Below are 17,554 nucleotides of genomic sequence, written 5' to 3' on the forward strand. Positions count from 1 at the left end.
AGAGAAGAGGAGGCTGAGGGGAGACCTTATCACTGTTTACAACTACCTGAAAGGAGGTTGTAGAGAGGTGGGTGTGGGTCTCTTCTCCCAAGTGGTAGGTGATAGAATGAGAGGGAATGGCCTCAAGCTGTGCTGGGGAGGTTCAGCTTGGACATTAGGAAAAATTTCTTAACTGAAAGGGTTATCAGGTGCTGGAACAGCTACCCAGGGAGATGATTGAGTCACCATCCATGGAGCTACTTAAAAGGTGGGTAGATGAAGTGCTTAGGGATATGATTTAGCAGTGGACAGGTGTGGTTGGACTTGATGATCTCAAAGGTCTTTTCCAACATAGAGGTTCTATGATTCTATGAAATACTAAAAATCAAAATCCAGCAAAACTTCTAAAAAGCTTGTTGTTTTAAAATGAGGTCTAGATATGTCAGCCTATCCATCCTGTCCCCTAGTTTAATCTTGGGGAGAGAATTACTTCAATTTAGAAGCAATGAAACTCAGGATGATGTTGCAGGGTGCTGTATGTAAGGTATCTCCATCTACTAAAATTCACAAAGTATTGGTTGTGTTGGAAGTATGAATGAATGTAGGTGTGAAGTGGGAATGAACCAGTAGAGGTGTAGTACTCCGTGTTTGTTCCCAGCTTTGCCTGGATGCAAGTATCCAAGCCTAAACCCTCTTAGTGTTCAGAGCCTCTTGTCATCAGAAACTGGTGGTACTGTCCAGATACAAAGGCAGAGCTCCTGCAACATAAATTTACTGAATGAGTGTAGCATATAGAGAGACTGCTTTGAAGCTGGGTTTTCAGAAATAAATAGCTGTGTCACAAGGTTAAATCCCAGCAACAATGACTTTAAATTTTGCATTTTAACATTGTACAGAACAGTTGAGCCGTGGCTGTTTCCAAGTATACTTGTAATGTGTGCTAGAAGCGCGCCAGTGATGAATGTCTTCATTTCCTTATTCAGCCATTCAAGTTGCACATTCAACTTGTGAGTGTTCCCTTCTTGTCCCACTGATATGCATGTGTGTACATGCACACGTGTTCACGTGTACACAGACGTGCATTGTGTGCTTGTTTACTCTCTTGTAGTGCTCGTACCTGTAGGACTATTCCTTACTCTTTCCATTCCAATTTGACATTATTTGAGAACAGGAGAGAATACTCTTCAGCAGAAGCTTGGTTGCTAGGGCACAGGAAAAAGGAATAAATTTTCAGCATTTGAGGTTTCAACTGCATCTAGAATTCACCAACTCCTCCTCCTTAATGAAAGTTAAGAGCTGCTGAAGTATTAAGTCATTGAACTGTCAGTGAGGCTGTTCTTTGACAGCTGACAGAGTGGAGGAATGAGGTTTATCCAGCCAGCCTTTTATTCTTTCTAAATCCTCTGTTTGAGTGTCTGTCAGGGTGAAGCGCCTATCTGGAGTGGTGCTGTCAGACCTGAACTCTTTTCTTAGCAGTCCTTCCCCTGCCCACAAATAAAACAAACGTGAAGTGGTTTTCTAGGAACCTGTGTTTCCTGCAGCTTTTTCCTTCTTATTTTTGTGAACAGAGATGAGTTTCTGCTTTCATAGCCATTGTTGCTGTGAAAATATTAATTGATCTTGAATGCATTCTTTTTGGGGAGAAGGGGAGGAGGAGTGGTAAGAAAATTGTAGCGCATGAGCAGTATATCACAAGGCCTTGGGAAAGAAGAGTCTTTTGTGAATGAGACAGGAAGAGTAGTGTAGCTGTAGGATATGTGGAGGCATATACCAAAAGTTAGTTCTGGCCACCGTTAATAATCCATGCCTTGGTTGCAGTAGAGGAATTCTATGCCTTTTCTTTTTATTTTGCCTTACTTATACTGAAAATGCAGAGAAACCTGCACATATGTTCACTGATAGTAGGTACTATGGCCTTATGTAATTATTACTTTCATGCTTGTGTGTTAGCTAACACTGCAGAAACTCGCCATCGGTATCACTAGATACTCTGGGGTCTGGTGTGTATTAATGACCTTGGTTTTGCTAGATGCAAGGACACTGCACATAATGGTGAGAGATCTTTTCTGCAAGCTGACATAGCAGCAGCTGCCAGCTTGCTTGATACAATTGTTTTTATCCTTTGCATCTGAAGTCCAAAAGTGCATGTGCAAACACAGTTTGCAGTTCTATTAAGATGCTTTATTATCTTGGCTGATTGGTGAGCTAAGTCTAAGTTTTAGCCTTGGCTTGCCTTCTCTGTACCAATTATAGCTTCAGTTAATTGTTTCTAGGAGGGCAAAATGCCAAATAAAACATAAAGCAAGAAATAAATATAGAGCACTGAATACACTTGCAATGTAAAAACCATGTGATGAGTATTGGCCGAGCAGTTGGAAAGCTAGTCTTTTTTTCTGAATTATAGTAGACAGCAAGACAGAAGAATACTCTACCAGTAGTAAATAAATATGTATTTCCTTTGTGGTGTGAGGTTCTTGCTGTAATCTTTTTTCTTTATTATCTCTGTAGTCTGAGAGAAAATAGTCATGCGGCTGCCTTATCGCTTCTAGGCTTTGGACAGCCAGCTATTTCAGGTTTAATACAACAGCCCCATTCTTAACCCATGAATTTCAGGCACTCCTTTTCAAGCTTGAGTTATTCCAGCCTCATAGCACACAGCAAATGCTTCTCTATTCAGACTGTGAAGCGCTTCTGATCTATGCATCTTTGATTCTTAACCCACTTAGTATTTATTGTGTTGCCCACAAATTTACTGTGCACTGCTGTTGGTGCTGCCTGTGCCAATGGTGGTACCCATGCTCCCTGTTTTTTGTCTGGGTGGGTGAGGTGTTTAGGTTTTGGGTTGGTTTTCAACATTCTTAAACCATATTGTAGAGGCATGATGGGATTGGTTAAGAGTAGAAAAGAGGACGTTTCAGGATGGGAAATGGCCTTTCAACTTGGAGAGAAACTGGGAAAATTGCATGTCTCTGGCCAGTCCAAAGCTAGGAAATAACCATTCTCCTGTTGCTGCAGCCTGCCCCAGGCATTTGAACAGGTGCAAAAGCAGACTGGTTGGTCTGAAACTGAACCCACATGGTGAGTTCTTGGGGCCAGACCTAAAGAAGAGAATGAGTTTGCTCACGAGATCTTAGTCCTGATTTTTCTGAAATGATCCGACTAAACATGTGAACTGAAAGGTCTTGCGTGGAAATGCAGGTTTTTCTTGTGTCAGAGTGTGGTGCAAGTCTGAGAGTTGGAGTCCAAGTTCTCTGTCCCCAGGTCTTGTAAGAAAAATGCTTATTCTGGCTTTTAGCTTCTAGCTGAGGTGCTTTCATTGACTGGATGTTGGAAGTTAGCCATATCAATGGGTTCCGGTACTTTCTCCCTTCTGCTGGTTGTGTCTAACCTCTTTATTCTGGGCTTCCTCTCCTGCAGAGCCGGACTATGAGGTATTTCTGAATGCCTCTAAAACACCCAAGTTTTCAGATGACCCCACAGAGCTCAACTGCAGGATCACAAATGCACAAGACACCGAAGCAAACATCCGCTTCACAGTTTCCTGGTACTACAGGCAGCGCCTGCGCAGCGATGATGTGGTGTCAGAGGAGCTCCTGGCCACGATGGATGCAGACTGGACGCTGCAGCTTGGGGACAGGAGCAGGGAGCGGACTCACAATGGGGAAATAATTTTCTTTAAGAAGTCTGTTGACACCTTCAGTTTACGAATCCAGTGGACTTCAGAAAATGATAGAGGGGATTATTTCTGTGTCATCTCTGCATGGAGCAGGCACCGCAACAGTAGCTGGGTAAAGAGCAAAGATGTGACTTCTGCATCTATCAACATTTTCTGGGCTACACAAGGTAGGAACTTTGCACGCATTCACTGAGAGATCTGAATAGCTGAGATAGTTTTCTCTTGAGTAGGCCTATCAGCCAGAAGGTTTTCTAATGGTATTCTGTGTTATGAAGAGAAAAAAAGCACAACCTTGTGTAAAGGCCTGTTGTTTATGTATGGAAGTAACTACTCAACAGCTCTCACAAGTTTTATGCCACAGTTTGGAGTGGGAGTGCAAAGCAGAGATACTTCAGTCAAACTGTTCTGAGACTTTAGGACCTGAACTGTCATTGTGGCAGGGGTGGCATCCAGCAGTGATGGATGGTCATTCCCTCCTGTCAGGACTTGGAGTATTTTGGTTTCTCTCGAATGCATCTTCCTACTAGCAACTGGGTTGTCTTGAGGTGAAAAGAGGAATGTCACTCACTTCGCCTTCTCTGTCTGCCAGTTTGAGAGTTGTTTTTCTCCCTCCTACAAGCCCATGTTTAGAAGGCGCTACTCAGAAAGTTCATGGGCATAGTAGTACCAGAGTATAAAAAAAAAAAAAAAAAAAAAAGTGGGTGGCAAAGAAAAGTCATTAAATGATTTTTGTGGATCTGGGCCTTTTAAGGCCAAAGCAAACTAGCTTTGCTCAGTATTTAATCTGATTCTGGGAGCATTTCTTAGAAGCTAAATATAGTTACCTGAATAATTTAACAGTGATTTAAAATGTATGTATTGTAGCATGGGATGGCCTGTAGGGTGATAGTTTTGGCTTAGTGAGAGGTCATGCAGGAGGATGTGTTGGATAGGGACAGAAGGAATAGGATAACCGAAGATGCAATGTCTTGGCAAAAATCTGTAGCTAAGCTGCATTTATCCTGATAGAATTGTTTAACAGTCTAGCCAGGCAGTCACAGGCAGAGCACTGTATTTCAGAGACAAGCAGTTTGAAATTAGTTTAAAGTTGTTTAGGAGTAATCCCTATAGAGAGGATTGGAGAGGTTCTGCTGTGATTCTGCTTCAGTGGAGAGAGAAATGGTGGATTGCTTGCTTAGCACTCCCTTCATCCCCAGACCAAGCATGGTCCACAAAAAGGTCAGGTTTTTTTCACTGAAGCTGGCTTCTCCAGCAGGAGTGAGATCTTTCATTAATGCTGTATACTGGTCACAATTAGTTCAGTTGTTATGCCCCAGCACGGAGTGTGCGTGTATGTGCATACAAGCATAATGGATCATCGCCTTTGGAGCAGCTAGAGAGACCAGCTGGAGTTGAGAAGTCTCAGCCTGTGTTGACATTTCTGAGGGAAAACAAACCGTGACAGGTGTGAACATTCCCTTGTTTCTGGTTTTATTCCAAAAACTCTGCTAATTTTGCAACACAAATGTAAATGTTAGAGTCCCCATGCTGAAAAGAACATTTTGTTGGCAAAACTTGGAGTTGGGGAATTTACGATGTGAAGTTGAGCTCTCCTGCAAACATCTTCTGAAAAAGCACCTTTTAATGTACATAAGGGGAGGAGGGGGCAATATATGGGTTTGGTTCCCTGTCTTTCCCTCTACGCCTCACACGCACCCACACTCCCACACCTGGCTCTTTCAGCAGTCTAGCCCCAGATGCCTTTCTCTTTGTGCCTTGTCCTCTGCAATATCCTTTTCGCCTGAGCTCCAGACTCAGCTGGGAGACCAGCTATAGCCAGCAACTATGAAGGAGTTAATCTACTGCTGTCTCTGCTCTCTGACTGTTGTTTTGACAAGTATCTCTGGTGATTTGAGTCCCTAACTGCTCCCAGTGCTTATAAAAGGGAGCAGCCAGGCTCCCATGTGTTTGCCTAAGGAGAGAACAGAAATTTGCCTTTTCCTTGGATAGCTTGTACCTACACAGAGGCTTTTCTTCCAACTATTTAATTATTTGCATCGTCTGTGTTAACTTTAGAGCAGTGCTTGGGAGGGAGGTCTTTAGAGAAATCCTACATTGGAAAAGGTTTTTCTGAGTTTTGAGAAAGAAGCAGTGGTTTTATGTTGTGTCTGTGGGTCAGTAAGCTCAGAGGGGGTGGTCATGATAAGAAAACCTTTGCTTGGGGTGTTGAAATGTAAACATCACGTGAAGATGGCAGTCGGTTTTGTGTGTGTTGTATAATAAGTTGTATGTTTTCCCGTTTTAGCTTGAGGTTTGTTATCTTCTTTTTCTGTTTTGTTCTGTTGGGACCAATAATGCTCACATATCTTTCTGCTTATGCAGCTTTGCAAATGCAGCCAATCACTATCATAGATTTTTGACATGATCTGCCTGATTTGTTTCTTCCTCTCTTTCTTCTACCCAATCCACTGCCAAGGTGACAAAGCATCTTTATCTCCCCTAAAAAATTAAAAACATCACTTGTATTGGTATTTTTTGCCTGTATAGAGAACAAATTCCAATCATTATAAAGGGGTAAAGGAAGGGAGGAGGCTTTCCTTGACAAGCTGTGTAGGTGATTTTCAACCCAGAAAGAAGTTTGACAGCTTAAAAGATAATTTTATTTATTAATTTGATTGTGAGCACAGTCTGTATTTAAAACACAGCTGCTGTTTGCAGTGGAATGCAGAACTGGTGCTTGTTGCCTAAACCAGCATTGTCATCTTTGGGTTTGCATGGAATTCTTTGCAAAAGGTTGTTGAGGCTCTGGAGCAAGTCCAGAGAAGAGCAACAAAGCTGGTGAAGGGGCTGGAGAACAGGCCTTATGAGGAACGGCTGAGAGAGCTGGGGTTGTTTAGCCTGGAGAAGAGGAGGCTGAGGGGAGACCTCATTGCTCTCTACAACTACCTGAAAGGAGGTTGTGGAGAGGAGGGTGCTGGCCTCTTCTCCCAAGTGACAGGGGACAGGACAAGAGGGAATGGCCTCAGGCTCCGCCAGGGGAAATTTAGACTGGACATTAGGAAAAAACTTTTCACAGAAAGGGTCATTGGGCACTGGCAGAGGCTGCCCAGGGAGGTGGTTGATTCACCTTCCCTGGAAGTGTTTAAGGCACGGGTGGACGAGGTGCTGAGGGGCATGGTTTAGTGTTTGATAGGAATGGTTGGACTCGATGATCCGGTGGGTCTCTTCCAACCTGGTTATTCTATGATTCTATGAAAAGAGAACATTGTCTTCTAGTTGAAATTGCAAGTCCTAAAGGTACTATTATTTTGGCTTTTGTTAATACTTCTATCTCTAATGTACCAGATAATGGTATTTAACATGATTTTACTTGTCCTAAATGCTTGCGCAGACCCTACAATCACATTTAATTGGGAGCAAGGGCATCTTTAATCTTTTCAGGAAGTCCTGTGAGTAGAGAACAGATGGTATTTCTGCCACCCACTTGTCTTTACCATTGCTTTATGGTAGACACAACATAGTACAGACATGCAGTGAAATTCCCATACCCATGGCACCAAGCTGCCCAGTCTATGTGCCAGTTTCAATGTCGGAACAAGAAAGTGCATGAGGTTAGGTATACAAGCCCCAGTCAGGGGTGGATGGGCTTCTCGTATTCATGGCTGTGTGAGGGTGACACGTTCCCTTTGCTTGTCAGGGGAGCAGGCTAGTAAGGGTGGGCTAGTTGCATGTGTGCAGCAGTGGGGAGAGCCTCTGCATTGTGTATACATTTATCAGGTTGTGGGTTGGGTCTTGGTGTGCCTGCTGTACTTTTAGAGCACTTGGTATTGGAGCTGGTGGGGCTACAATTGTACCTCAGGGTGTTGTAGAGTCTCCTTGTGCAAAGGGAAAGCTGTTATTACCTTAATGTCTGTTGCATTCCCTGTACTTGCAATCTAGCTAGTGCACTGGGGGATAAAGAAGCCTTTATGAATATCAAGATGGCATTACTTGGGGCTGCTGACGAGATATTAGGCACTGGGGTTCCTGTTTGCTGTGGCCATTGTGCTTTGTTTCTGACTGTAGTCAAGTGGAGCACGGGTAAGATGTTTGCTGTTTCTTAAAGTCTCCTTGCCCTTGTAGCTGTTAGGCTTCTCTAGCAATTTGGCTGGCTTAGATTAGGTGAATGCTCTTTTTGGTCACTACCCAGGGAGTTCTCTTGAACTGAGTACGCACTTTGTGGTAGAGAGCAAGAGTGTGTGGCTCAGCCACTCAGAGTGGCAGAGGCATGCACTACTGGGCTCCAAAGTACAGTGCATTACTGTAATTTTATCTGAATTTCTTGGCTAGGATTTTTTCTGCTGTTAGCCCTGTGCCTTGGAGTAGTGCCCAGACTGGTTAAACCATACCAAAGCTTATACTTAAAATCTCTTCCCCTGCACTTCCCAACATAAACTGTGCAGAGTCCAGCCTTCTGTATGCATCTGAGTGGGATGTGTTTTATCGTGCTTTTCATTCATGGAGCTTTGCAAGAAGGAAATGAAACTCTGCATGTGGTTGTAAGTGTGTGTGCAGAGGGGCAAGCGTGCAGGGTGGTGGTCAAGAGACAGATACTGTTTCCTTGCCAATTCTTAGAAGGCTAGAAATGAGATCTCAGTCTGTAGTTCTTGGAAGAAGATATTGTTTAACCTCTGGCCAATCTTATGGTATAGAACTGATGAGTCGTTTCTGTTAAGATAGGAAATGTGAAGATGCTTCCCTTCCCCACTTAACTTTCGGTGCACTTTACTGTTATTTCTAACCTAAGTGCTCAATCTTCCGTTTCTCCTATTTCCCATAATGTGTGCGCTGTTACATGCAGAGACAGCTACGTGCTTGTCTAGGTGGGAGGGTAGAGTGCTAACTACATTTCATCTCCTGCCTCTGAAAGAGAACTGTTTTATCACTGAACTTTACTGTGAGGAATGGTGATCCAGGCTTTTTTGGTTGATAGGATATGGGGCTTTTTTGTTTTGTTTTGTTTTACTGTACTATGTATTTTTTTTTTACTTTCTTACAACAAGGAATATTCAGCATGTGTATATGCTGGGAGGGTTTGTCCCCCCTTTTTTGTTCTGGTCTGCATTTCATATGGTTTCATATGAGGGGAAGTACCTCTGCCTTCCGTATATCTCCTTGTTCTCTGTTCAGCTTCCTAATAGCTAATCTTTTTGAATTCTATCACTGTTCTCCAGCTGCATCTCTAGACCTCCCATGTTCCCTTTCAGAAACTCTACAAATGGCATTTCTGCTGCCATGCTACCACCACCCTTTTCTTATTTTTTTTTTTTTTTTTTTTTAGCAAACACAATTGGGAAAAGCAGTATTTTCTGTTGTTTTTAAATGGAAAGCCAAGAAAGGCTATCTGGGAACAAAGTTTGTTCTGCCCTTGCAGGGGACAAGACACTCCCCTGTGTACTGCTGCCTGACCTGTGGCTCAGGAAATAGTTGAAGGAAGGCATTTGGAGCCCAGATAGCAGGAAGACTTGTCTTTTCTTAGCTACATCTGTACTGCTCTGGTCACACAAAGGTACTTTTCTTAAGCACATGTATGACAGGCCAAATGCAAGATTTCTTTTCCGGTTTCTAGGACCCAGTGCTCCAACACAAAGGTCAACAGCCTAAAGAATGTTGTATCAGGAGGCATTTCTGTTCAGAGTCTCCTCACTAGGCCTAGAAAGCAGCAACATGTGGCAGAGAAGTATAGCTAGTTGTGCTTTTGGAGCAAAACATAATTGTCCACTATATACCTGAAATATATGGCAGGCTGATCTGTGCTGGGGTTCTAAATGCTGCAGCCCTGTGGAGGGGATGTTATCAGAGTCACATGGGCACCGAATGAGGAAAAAATGGGTTTGAAATCCAGAATAAGAAGTGTGATGAGTTCTCACACAATGGAGCAGAATGACTCTGTGCAACTTGAGTGCCTAAATGTGCAACTCTTGTATTCCCACTTGCATAGCAGTTGGAAGCGTGATGTGGGGGGTTTGATGTGGAGTATCAAGTAATTCTGTGCTCAGCTAGACCACTAGAAGCAGCTCAGCCATCCCCGCTCCTGCTGTTTCTTTATATAGCTTTGTACTGTGATCTGCTCTATACAGTACTGATTTAAAGTTGTCATACCAGGTTTCTCATCTTGTGGGCTGTGTTTACTCATTGTGAAATCTGCTGCTTGAAGGCAAAACACTGCAAAATGTAATCTTGACAAGTATCTTGTTGCTTTTGTGGGGAGGTCATAAATATTACTGTGTTTAGCTCAGTTTTGGGGAATGTGTTACAGTCTCACTATTGCTTCTTTTCCTGAGAAGTTTCACCTTGCATAAAGGTGATCTGTGTAGTTTTTTAACGTGTCTACAGCTTTTTTTATAAGGGAGGGGAAAGAAGAATATGCTGCAGCAAATTAAGCCCAGAAAATAGACTGGCTGAATCCTTGCTATACTACTACTCTGTGAACTAGGTGTAAGCTGCATGTTTTGCCCCAGCACCCTTTCCTTGGGAAGAACCTCTGTGTGTGAGATGCCTCTTCGTCATAGTGCCAGGAAACTAGCAACTCCTTCCCCTTTTATCTGGTTCTGATTTCGGTTGCTCCTCATTTTCTCACTGTGAGCTTGTAGTTTTTTGTGTCTTGAGGCTGTTCTCCTAGATGTATAATTTTCCCAAACCCTGTAATTAAGAGATTCTTGGGATTGAGAAGCTGGCAGGCTTGGAGTATGCTGAAGAAAGGGAAGGAAACTGAGCAGTAAGTGTTGCTGGCATTCTTGATGCCAAATGGACTGTTGGGAAACATTAAGGCTTCTGGTAGGCTTGTACTCAGGTGAATGCATGAGAAGAAAAAGGAGAAGAACACACATGAAAGGCAGAGCTATGCTGAATTCTTTGAACACAGAGGTGTGTGTATGGGGATGCTGGGGATGGCAACTTGGTCTTGTGTTACCACCAACTCTTGTCACGTAGTTTCAACTGATCTTGGGAGTTCAGCTGAATGTGTCTGGTTTGCTGTTAGGGTAGGTTGTCAAGGGAAGTGAAAGAAGCTATGTTAAGCGCTTCAGATTCAGTTAGTGGCAGCTTTTGTCAGTAGTCACGAGTACTTCAGCAGTGTCCTTGTACTCTGTCACTGAGGGTGCTTTTTCAGATCCAATGTAAAACTGGGACTCTTGAGTTTTGTCTGACTAATATCTTTATTCCTGAATAAAAAAATCCTAGAGGTCCTGTTGTGCTATGACCTGTGTATTGCATTATCTGTTCAGCAGTAAGGTATTGTTTGAATTCTTACATATTGATCCAGACTGTTTTGTACTGGTGTGTGTGCGCTGTTGAGTAGTGTTCTGAAATGTCCATATGTGTTTAGATAAATGTGCTGGGATTTATCTCTCCAATAAATGTGCTGGGATTTGTATCTCAAAAAACCCCACAACTTTGCTTATTTGTTATCTTCTAGATTGAAAAGTGCTGCAGAAATATCTGCACCTATTTATTAATCCTTCTCTTGCTGCTTATTTTCTTCCCTCTTCAGATTACACGCTTACGGTAGAAGCAGTGAAATTGAAGCCATTCTTTGTAGCAGGCCACACTTTTGAGATGACATGCAAAGTGTCTTCAAAAAACATCAAGACACCACGCTATTCTGTCCTTATTACAGCAGAGAAGCCACTAACGGATCAGTCGAATCCCAATGGAACCACTCGCATAATCTCCTTGAACCAGGATTCAGTAGTGCGGCTGGAAGACTGGACGGACCAGACTCGTGTGGATGGTGTGGTTCTGGAGAAGGTCCAGGAGAATGAGTTCCGCTACAGGATGTATCAGACTCAGATTTCTGATGCTGGGCTGTATCGCTGTGTGGTGACCGCCTGGTCTCCGGGTGGTGGTGGCATGTGGCGTGAAGCAGTGAATGGCTTATCCAACCCTATTCAGATAGACTTCCAGACATCAGGTTGGTATGGAATCTGGCAGCTGTGTGTCTAAGCCAGAAAGGGAGAAAGTTCTATGATGCTTTCCCAGTGGTTACCCTGTCTCTGCGAAATGTAATACCTACTCTTGGGAACATGGAGGAGGTTTCCATGTGGTATGATGGCTGAGAGCTTTGATTGTCTCTTTTGCTGGTGCTTGTGTCCTTTGTGCTATTGATTGTTTACAGAAAGATGTTTAATGAATTAGCTGTAATTGTAACCCCTTGCTTTTTCTTTACTAATGCAGCTTTTATGGTCCTTCGGGCTCAGTTCTCATTATGGAATAACTGCTGCCACATTTGCCTGCTTTACCACTAGATTGCTGTTAGGAAGCAGTTGCTTTGGAAGAACATTAATATAAACTGGATTTCTGTTCCAAAAGAGACTTGATTAGCACAGAATTAAATTGTCTGAGCACACTTTCCTGTTGATGTAATTGCAGAAAATGGTCTGGTCTAGGCAATGGTAGCATTTCAGTCATCTCAGCAAGTGTATCCTGCCACTGGAGGACCTTAGAGTCCCCTTGTGGGTGGACAGTAAAGCTTCACAATTTTTGATTCATTTTGATACCCAGAAGTGCTCCTGTTCCTCACATCCTTGCTGAAACCCTTGCCTTCATCTGTACTATAGCCTGCCTGTTAAGATTTTTGAGAAGCATACCTGTTGTGATATATTGTTGGTGGTGGTGGAGAACACTGGTTTGGGTTGCTGAAGGTGGATGTTAACACTGATTTCCTATCATGCTCTGTGGGTGGGAAGTGCCGCAGGAGTTGTTTCTATAATGGTGGTACACTTAGGAGTGAAGGGCTCATCTTGTGATTTTGTAAACCATTCTGGTGACTTTTTGAGCAGTTTTGAAGAGCTCTCAGTGTAGCCTGCAGGTGCATCCTATATTGAAGCTCTATAGTTAGCTGCTTTATCTCAACCCTTCTGCACTCCTCCATTCCTATTCACAAGCACAGCTTGGGAGAAGGCCTCTCCACACATTCCTGTTCTTCATATGAATTATTCTGCTTATGGTACTGGGGATTTAGGGTATTTAGAAGAGAGATATGTGTGTGACTAGGCAGGATCAGCCTGACTTCTGATTGCATCCATAAGTAAGGTAAGCATTCTCTATGAGGTGATTTTTTAAAAAAACCAATCTTCCTTCTATGAGGCATAGTAGGAAAAAGACAAGGGCTGAACATAGCGGGGCAGCCTCCCAACGAGAACATCATTTTGTGAGGTGCTTTGAAATGTAGCATCCTGGTACAAACCCTAATGAAGATGCAGCCTGACCTAACGTGGCCAAAGAGAGGACATTGACTCAGCCCAATGCTTCTTTCAGTTCTGGTTAAGTTATGGTTGGCTTTTTGTTTAGTTTTATTGTCCTGAGAATAATCTGTTAGCTGACTGTATTCCAAACACTTCTTAGAGCAGCGCTGTCATGGATGAATATTGCTTGTTGTCATCTCAGGATGGTTTAATGGGCTATCCTTTTAGCCTTATTTCTCTTGATAAATAGGTCAGACAAAGTGCAAGAGCAGCAAAGGGGTGATGCCAGAAACCAGCAAGAATGAAATCTGTCCCACCCCCTCCCCTCTGAGCTCTTATGTGGAGCACTTATTGCACAAAAGTAGTGGTTGGTGACTCTCCCAACATTGCTTGTGTTACGTCACTTTGAACTCCCACCAAAAAAGTTTGGTGAGATGCTATTAATATCCACAGTTAAGAGGGGAAACCTGTGAGCTATGCAAGAGAGGGAAGTGTGCTTGTTGCAGTTTTGACTTCTTTTTGCTGTCACTCTTTATTCCCAGCCTCTTCACCCAGATAGGATTTCTGGTGCATGGAGTGAAGAAAGGGAGGTAGCCTGTAGCACTGCCCTGGGAATGAGTGAATTCCTGTAGCAGGCCTGGGGGAGAGGAAAGGATGGTCCTGAAGCCCTGTCAGCCTTTCATTCTTTACAAAAGATTTGAAGAGAGAAATAAGATCCCAGGCACATTTTATGAGAGTTATTTCCCAAAATAATCTTGGCATGTAGCTGAAATCTGCTTGAAATACCTTCCTTTCTTCAGTTGGTGGAGTCCTTCAGTTGTTACTTGGACATCCTTGCTAGACTTTCGTCTCTAGGCATGATGAGGACATGTGATGACCACAATTAGTATGAACTAACTGTGAAATTATTATTTGTAAGTTTTTTCTGGAATCGGATACATGAGACAGAAGACACTTTGTGCTTGTGTCACTTCAGTTTTGTTTGCTGGTTTTGATGAGTCAGGGAGCTGGAGGTAAGTGGCAAAGTAGTGGGGCAACTATACAAGCAGAGCTCAGATGTCATGCCCTTATCTGCATCCTGTGGTACAGGCAGCTCTCCTTGTTCTCCAGAAAAAAGAAGCTGGTGCCAGATTTTCCCTAATGGGAACACTAAGAGGTAGAACTGCTGAGATAGCTAGTAATTTCTAGGGAGAATGAAAGACTTCCCCCAGACTAGAGGAGAGAGAGTAACAGGAAAGTGTTGTAAAAAGACTGCACGCTCCTCTGCTTTTTCTACGTAACTGTAAAAGTTGGTGTACTGCTCTGCTAAATCAGAGTGATGAGTTGCTTATGAGTGTGTTTGTCCCTAATAGTGCAACTGATGTTAAGTTTTCCTGACTTTGGGGATTCTCAAAGTGTAACAAAAAGGTATTTTAACTGTAATTGTTGATGTAGGGGAGGAATATAAAAGGAAGACTACTTAAAAAAATAGAAAGTATTCCAGTCTTTCCCTGCTTTGGAGGTTTGGACTTTGACAGCAGTTTTCAGCTTGCACCGTGAGGCTGAAGGTGGGAGGTGATCGATACTGAAACAGCTTTTCAGCAGACAGTAGCCCTTAAAGGGTTTAACGTGAAGCTTTTAGTCATAGGAGGAATTTATTTCTCAAATGGTTTTTATTGCTGCCTTCTGATAGGGAATGGGGAGGTTTGCTGGGCTTGGAGAGCTTTTCTTCCAGTTTGACTCCCTCCCAGATCCGAATTGAGTGTTTCAAGGAGGGGCTTTTAGCATGCATACGCATTGTGCAGTGTGATCTATCTGAACAGCAGGAGGCCTATAAGCTTTTTATATGTGAGCTGGGGACTACTCACATGAAACTTCAGTGTTCCCTGCCACAATAGTCTTGAAATGTGGCAGTGCTCTGAAATGTTTTTCCATGAACATCTGCGGAAAATGTCTTGCTCAGATTTTTTTCCATTCAAGGCAGAACTTGCTGGCTGTAAGCAGAGACCTCCTCTCTTCTTTCTCCATTTGCTGTTGCAGAGGGACGCATTTATTCCATTGGGTTCATGATCTGAAATGTTAATATAAAGGCATTTATTTGAAACTTCCTGAACTAAAAAATAAAATGTGGATTTTTGTCTACTGAATTATACAAGCTGGAAGTCAAGGAGGAGGGGGTAGGGGGTGGTGAGAAGGCTCATAGGTCATTAATTTTCACACATTCAATCAATGGCAGATTGTTCTCAGCTGGATATATTTTAAGACCAGAAAGGATCTTGTGAATCCCCTGGTCTGGCCTTATGGATCACTAAACTGATTTCATAAAATGAACGCCTGCTGTATGTTCACTAGCTGTAAGCAAGCTAAGTGTTTGGGAGGGGGCACAGGGAAGCTGTGAAGACTTCAGTATTCTTCAGTGCTTCTTTTTTCTTTTCCCAGTCTAGAACAGAGGTTTGGGCATCTTTCTCAAAGGTTGCCCAGCAATGAGAGAGACAAGAACAGCTGCCAGTGCTTGTCTTGAAATTTTCTCTTAATTTCATTGCATCATTTCTGCTGAATCTCAAATGCATCCACTCTCCTCCTGAGCTATTGGATGGTGTATGTGTGCATAACCTTTCTTTCAGCCTGGAACACACCCGTCTCACCTGTCTTCTGTTCCTTGCTGTTCTTCTGAATCCAGTGTATGAAGATAGCTTTTTGTAAGACTTGCGATCCTACCCACCCCCACTGAAGTCTCTCACTTCTCTTCTGGTCACCTGAAGGTGTTGCTTCAGTGGCAGTGCCACTGCAAGGGCTGGAGCAGTGGAAGAGAGAGGGTGGCTTTTTCATGTTTCCCTTTGCTGTCAGCCTTAGCTGAGCTGGCCAGCAAAGGTGGGAGTCAAATAGCTGGAAACTTACTTGAGATCAGTGTGCTTATCTTATGCAGGTCTGAGTACAGGTATCTAGTTCAAAGGGCTCCATCTGCAGCTTTTGTTTTTAATGCTGAGGCACCTGGTCTCTGTGAAGTCAACCTGGTTTATCCTGGAGTCATAAATTCTTCTTTGGCATTTGTCCTTTAATTTTCTATCCTTTTTACCCTGAACCTGGCAATCCAGGTTAGTGTTTAGAGTGTCTTTGCCCAGTATACACTCATGGGGATTTCCAAAGAAGTGACTTATTTTCCTTTCCCTTGAGGGAAGCAGAGAGAAGGAAGCTTTTCATCTCATATTGATAAGTAGGTTATATGAGAGAACCGTTTGGGGCTTGGCTGTGCTCTGAGCTGGCTTTCTCTTGTGCCATTCAGCATAGGGCAGAAAGCTCTGGAGAGGCAAAAATAAAAGAGAACTTTTAAGGGAAGAGTCTTGATGAAATCTTCAACTCTGGATTATATCCGCATGGCAGCTCATTGCACAGCAATGTATTATCATTCACTTTGGAAGGAGCTGAGATAAACTGAAAGCTGCTGAAATATGAGCTGAGTATTGATGTTGAACTTGCAATTAAAATGAAATGATGCCCTGCAATGACCCTGAGAGATAATTGGCTTCGAGAAAGGAGAATAGAAAGTTTCTTAAATGAAGGAAACCTTAATCATGGAAATGAATGAAGAGCAATACAGCAGAAACTCTTTGGCAAGAAAGGCTGGTATTTTCCAGCCACTATTACTGGGCAGGAACATGCTTTGTCATTGTACGCCTTTGTGTCTGTGTGCATTAATATGTAGCTTAAAGTAGAAACCACAGAGTAAACTACTGGGGGCTTCTTCCAGTAACAGCTATTATGAGGCTTGTGGTAAAATTTGTTAGGGAACAGCTCTGTGAGGGGGCAGGGAGCTGGAATAGTGTGGGTGAAGGAGCTCATTATCTGGAGAGAGGCAGGTCATGGGATTCTTGGTTCACCAGCAGATGATTTGATGCCAGGGCAGATATGAGTAATATTTTGGAAGATGGAGAACCTGTGAGTTGCATCAGTTTTTTTTCCCCGTTGTGGCCTGTGATGCCTGGTTGAATGCAAGCAGGGAAGCTGCATGCAGTAATTGTGGCCTCCCTGCTGGGTAATGGACTAGGCACAGGCTTCTTGGGTGGAATGGCTGGCTCTGGATTTCTGTTGTCAGTCAGGTTACTTGAGCTTTCTTTGTTCTACGTTACTTGTCTGGAAAATAAAGGTAACTGATGTCCGTGGGGAGACTGTACCTTATTTTTGCAGAGAAGTACTGGATAAAATGATACAGAAAAAGCCAAAATGTCACCTAGGTGATTAGGATCTCTTCTGTTGTAAACCTAGATGTTAACCGGCTTTTGGTTATTCTCCATCCTTTCCCCCCTTCTTTTTCTTGCAGATTTAAAGTGTTTGGATTACTGAGCAGTGAAGGAAAGCAGGGAGAATGGGGAGATAGCAGGTAGATAGGGCTCAGGACTTTTTATTTTTCTCCAATATGTAAATCCTTAAGCTGAGTAAATGACCTCAATAAACATGAACTCCTCCTTTCCAACCTGCAGCCTGTTAGGTGTGAATCTGATAGAGCACAAAATAATAAATCAAATTTGGTGCAGCTTATAAAGACATCCTTTCATTTATGTGTGGAAGAATTTGCAATACACTTTTTAGCTGAAAACTGTATCACTTGCAGGATTTGGATCCTGGAGTTTCCTTCCTAGGTTGCATGAAATCAATGGTTTGAGCCATGAGATCTGTTGTGAATGAGGTTGTTCAGAAGAATTTACACCAAACAGGTCCT

The 17,554-nt window shown here is 43.0% G+C and overlaps 1 protein-coding gene across 1 annotated transcript in view; it reads left to right on the top strand.

Moving 5' to 3' along the window:
• The window catches only part of PTGFRN (prostaglandin F2 receptor inhibitor), a 72,575-nt gene that overhangs the window by 38,317 nt on the left and 16,704 nt on the right, over positions 1–17,554 (top strand). The window contains exons 5-6 of the mRNA XM_069869724.1: positions 3,397–3,822; positions 11,166–11,585. Of these exons, the coding sequence (XP_069725825.1) occupies positions 3,397–3,822; positions 11,166–11,585 (846 nt within the window). The remainder of the gene's footprint in view (positions 1–3,396; positions 3,823–11,165; positions 11,586–17,554) is intronic.

Source organism: Phaenicophaeus curvirostris, chromosome 1 (assembly GCF_032191515.1).
Source record: "Phaenicophaeus curvirostris isolate KB17595 chromosome 1, BPBGC_Pcur_1.0, whole genome shotgun sequence".
In the NCBI taxonomy this organism is placed as follows: domain Eukaryota; kingdom Metazoa; phylum Chordata; class Aves; order Cuculiformes; family Cuculidae; genus Phaenicophaeus; species Phaenicophaeus curvirostris.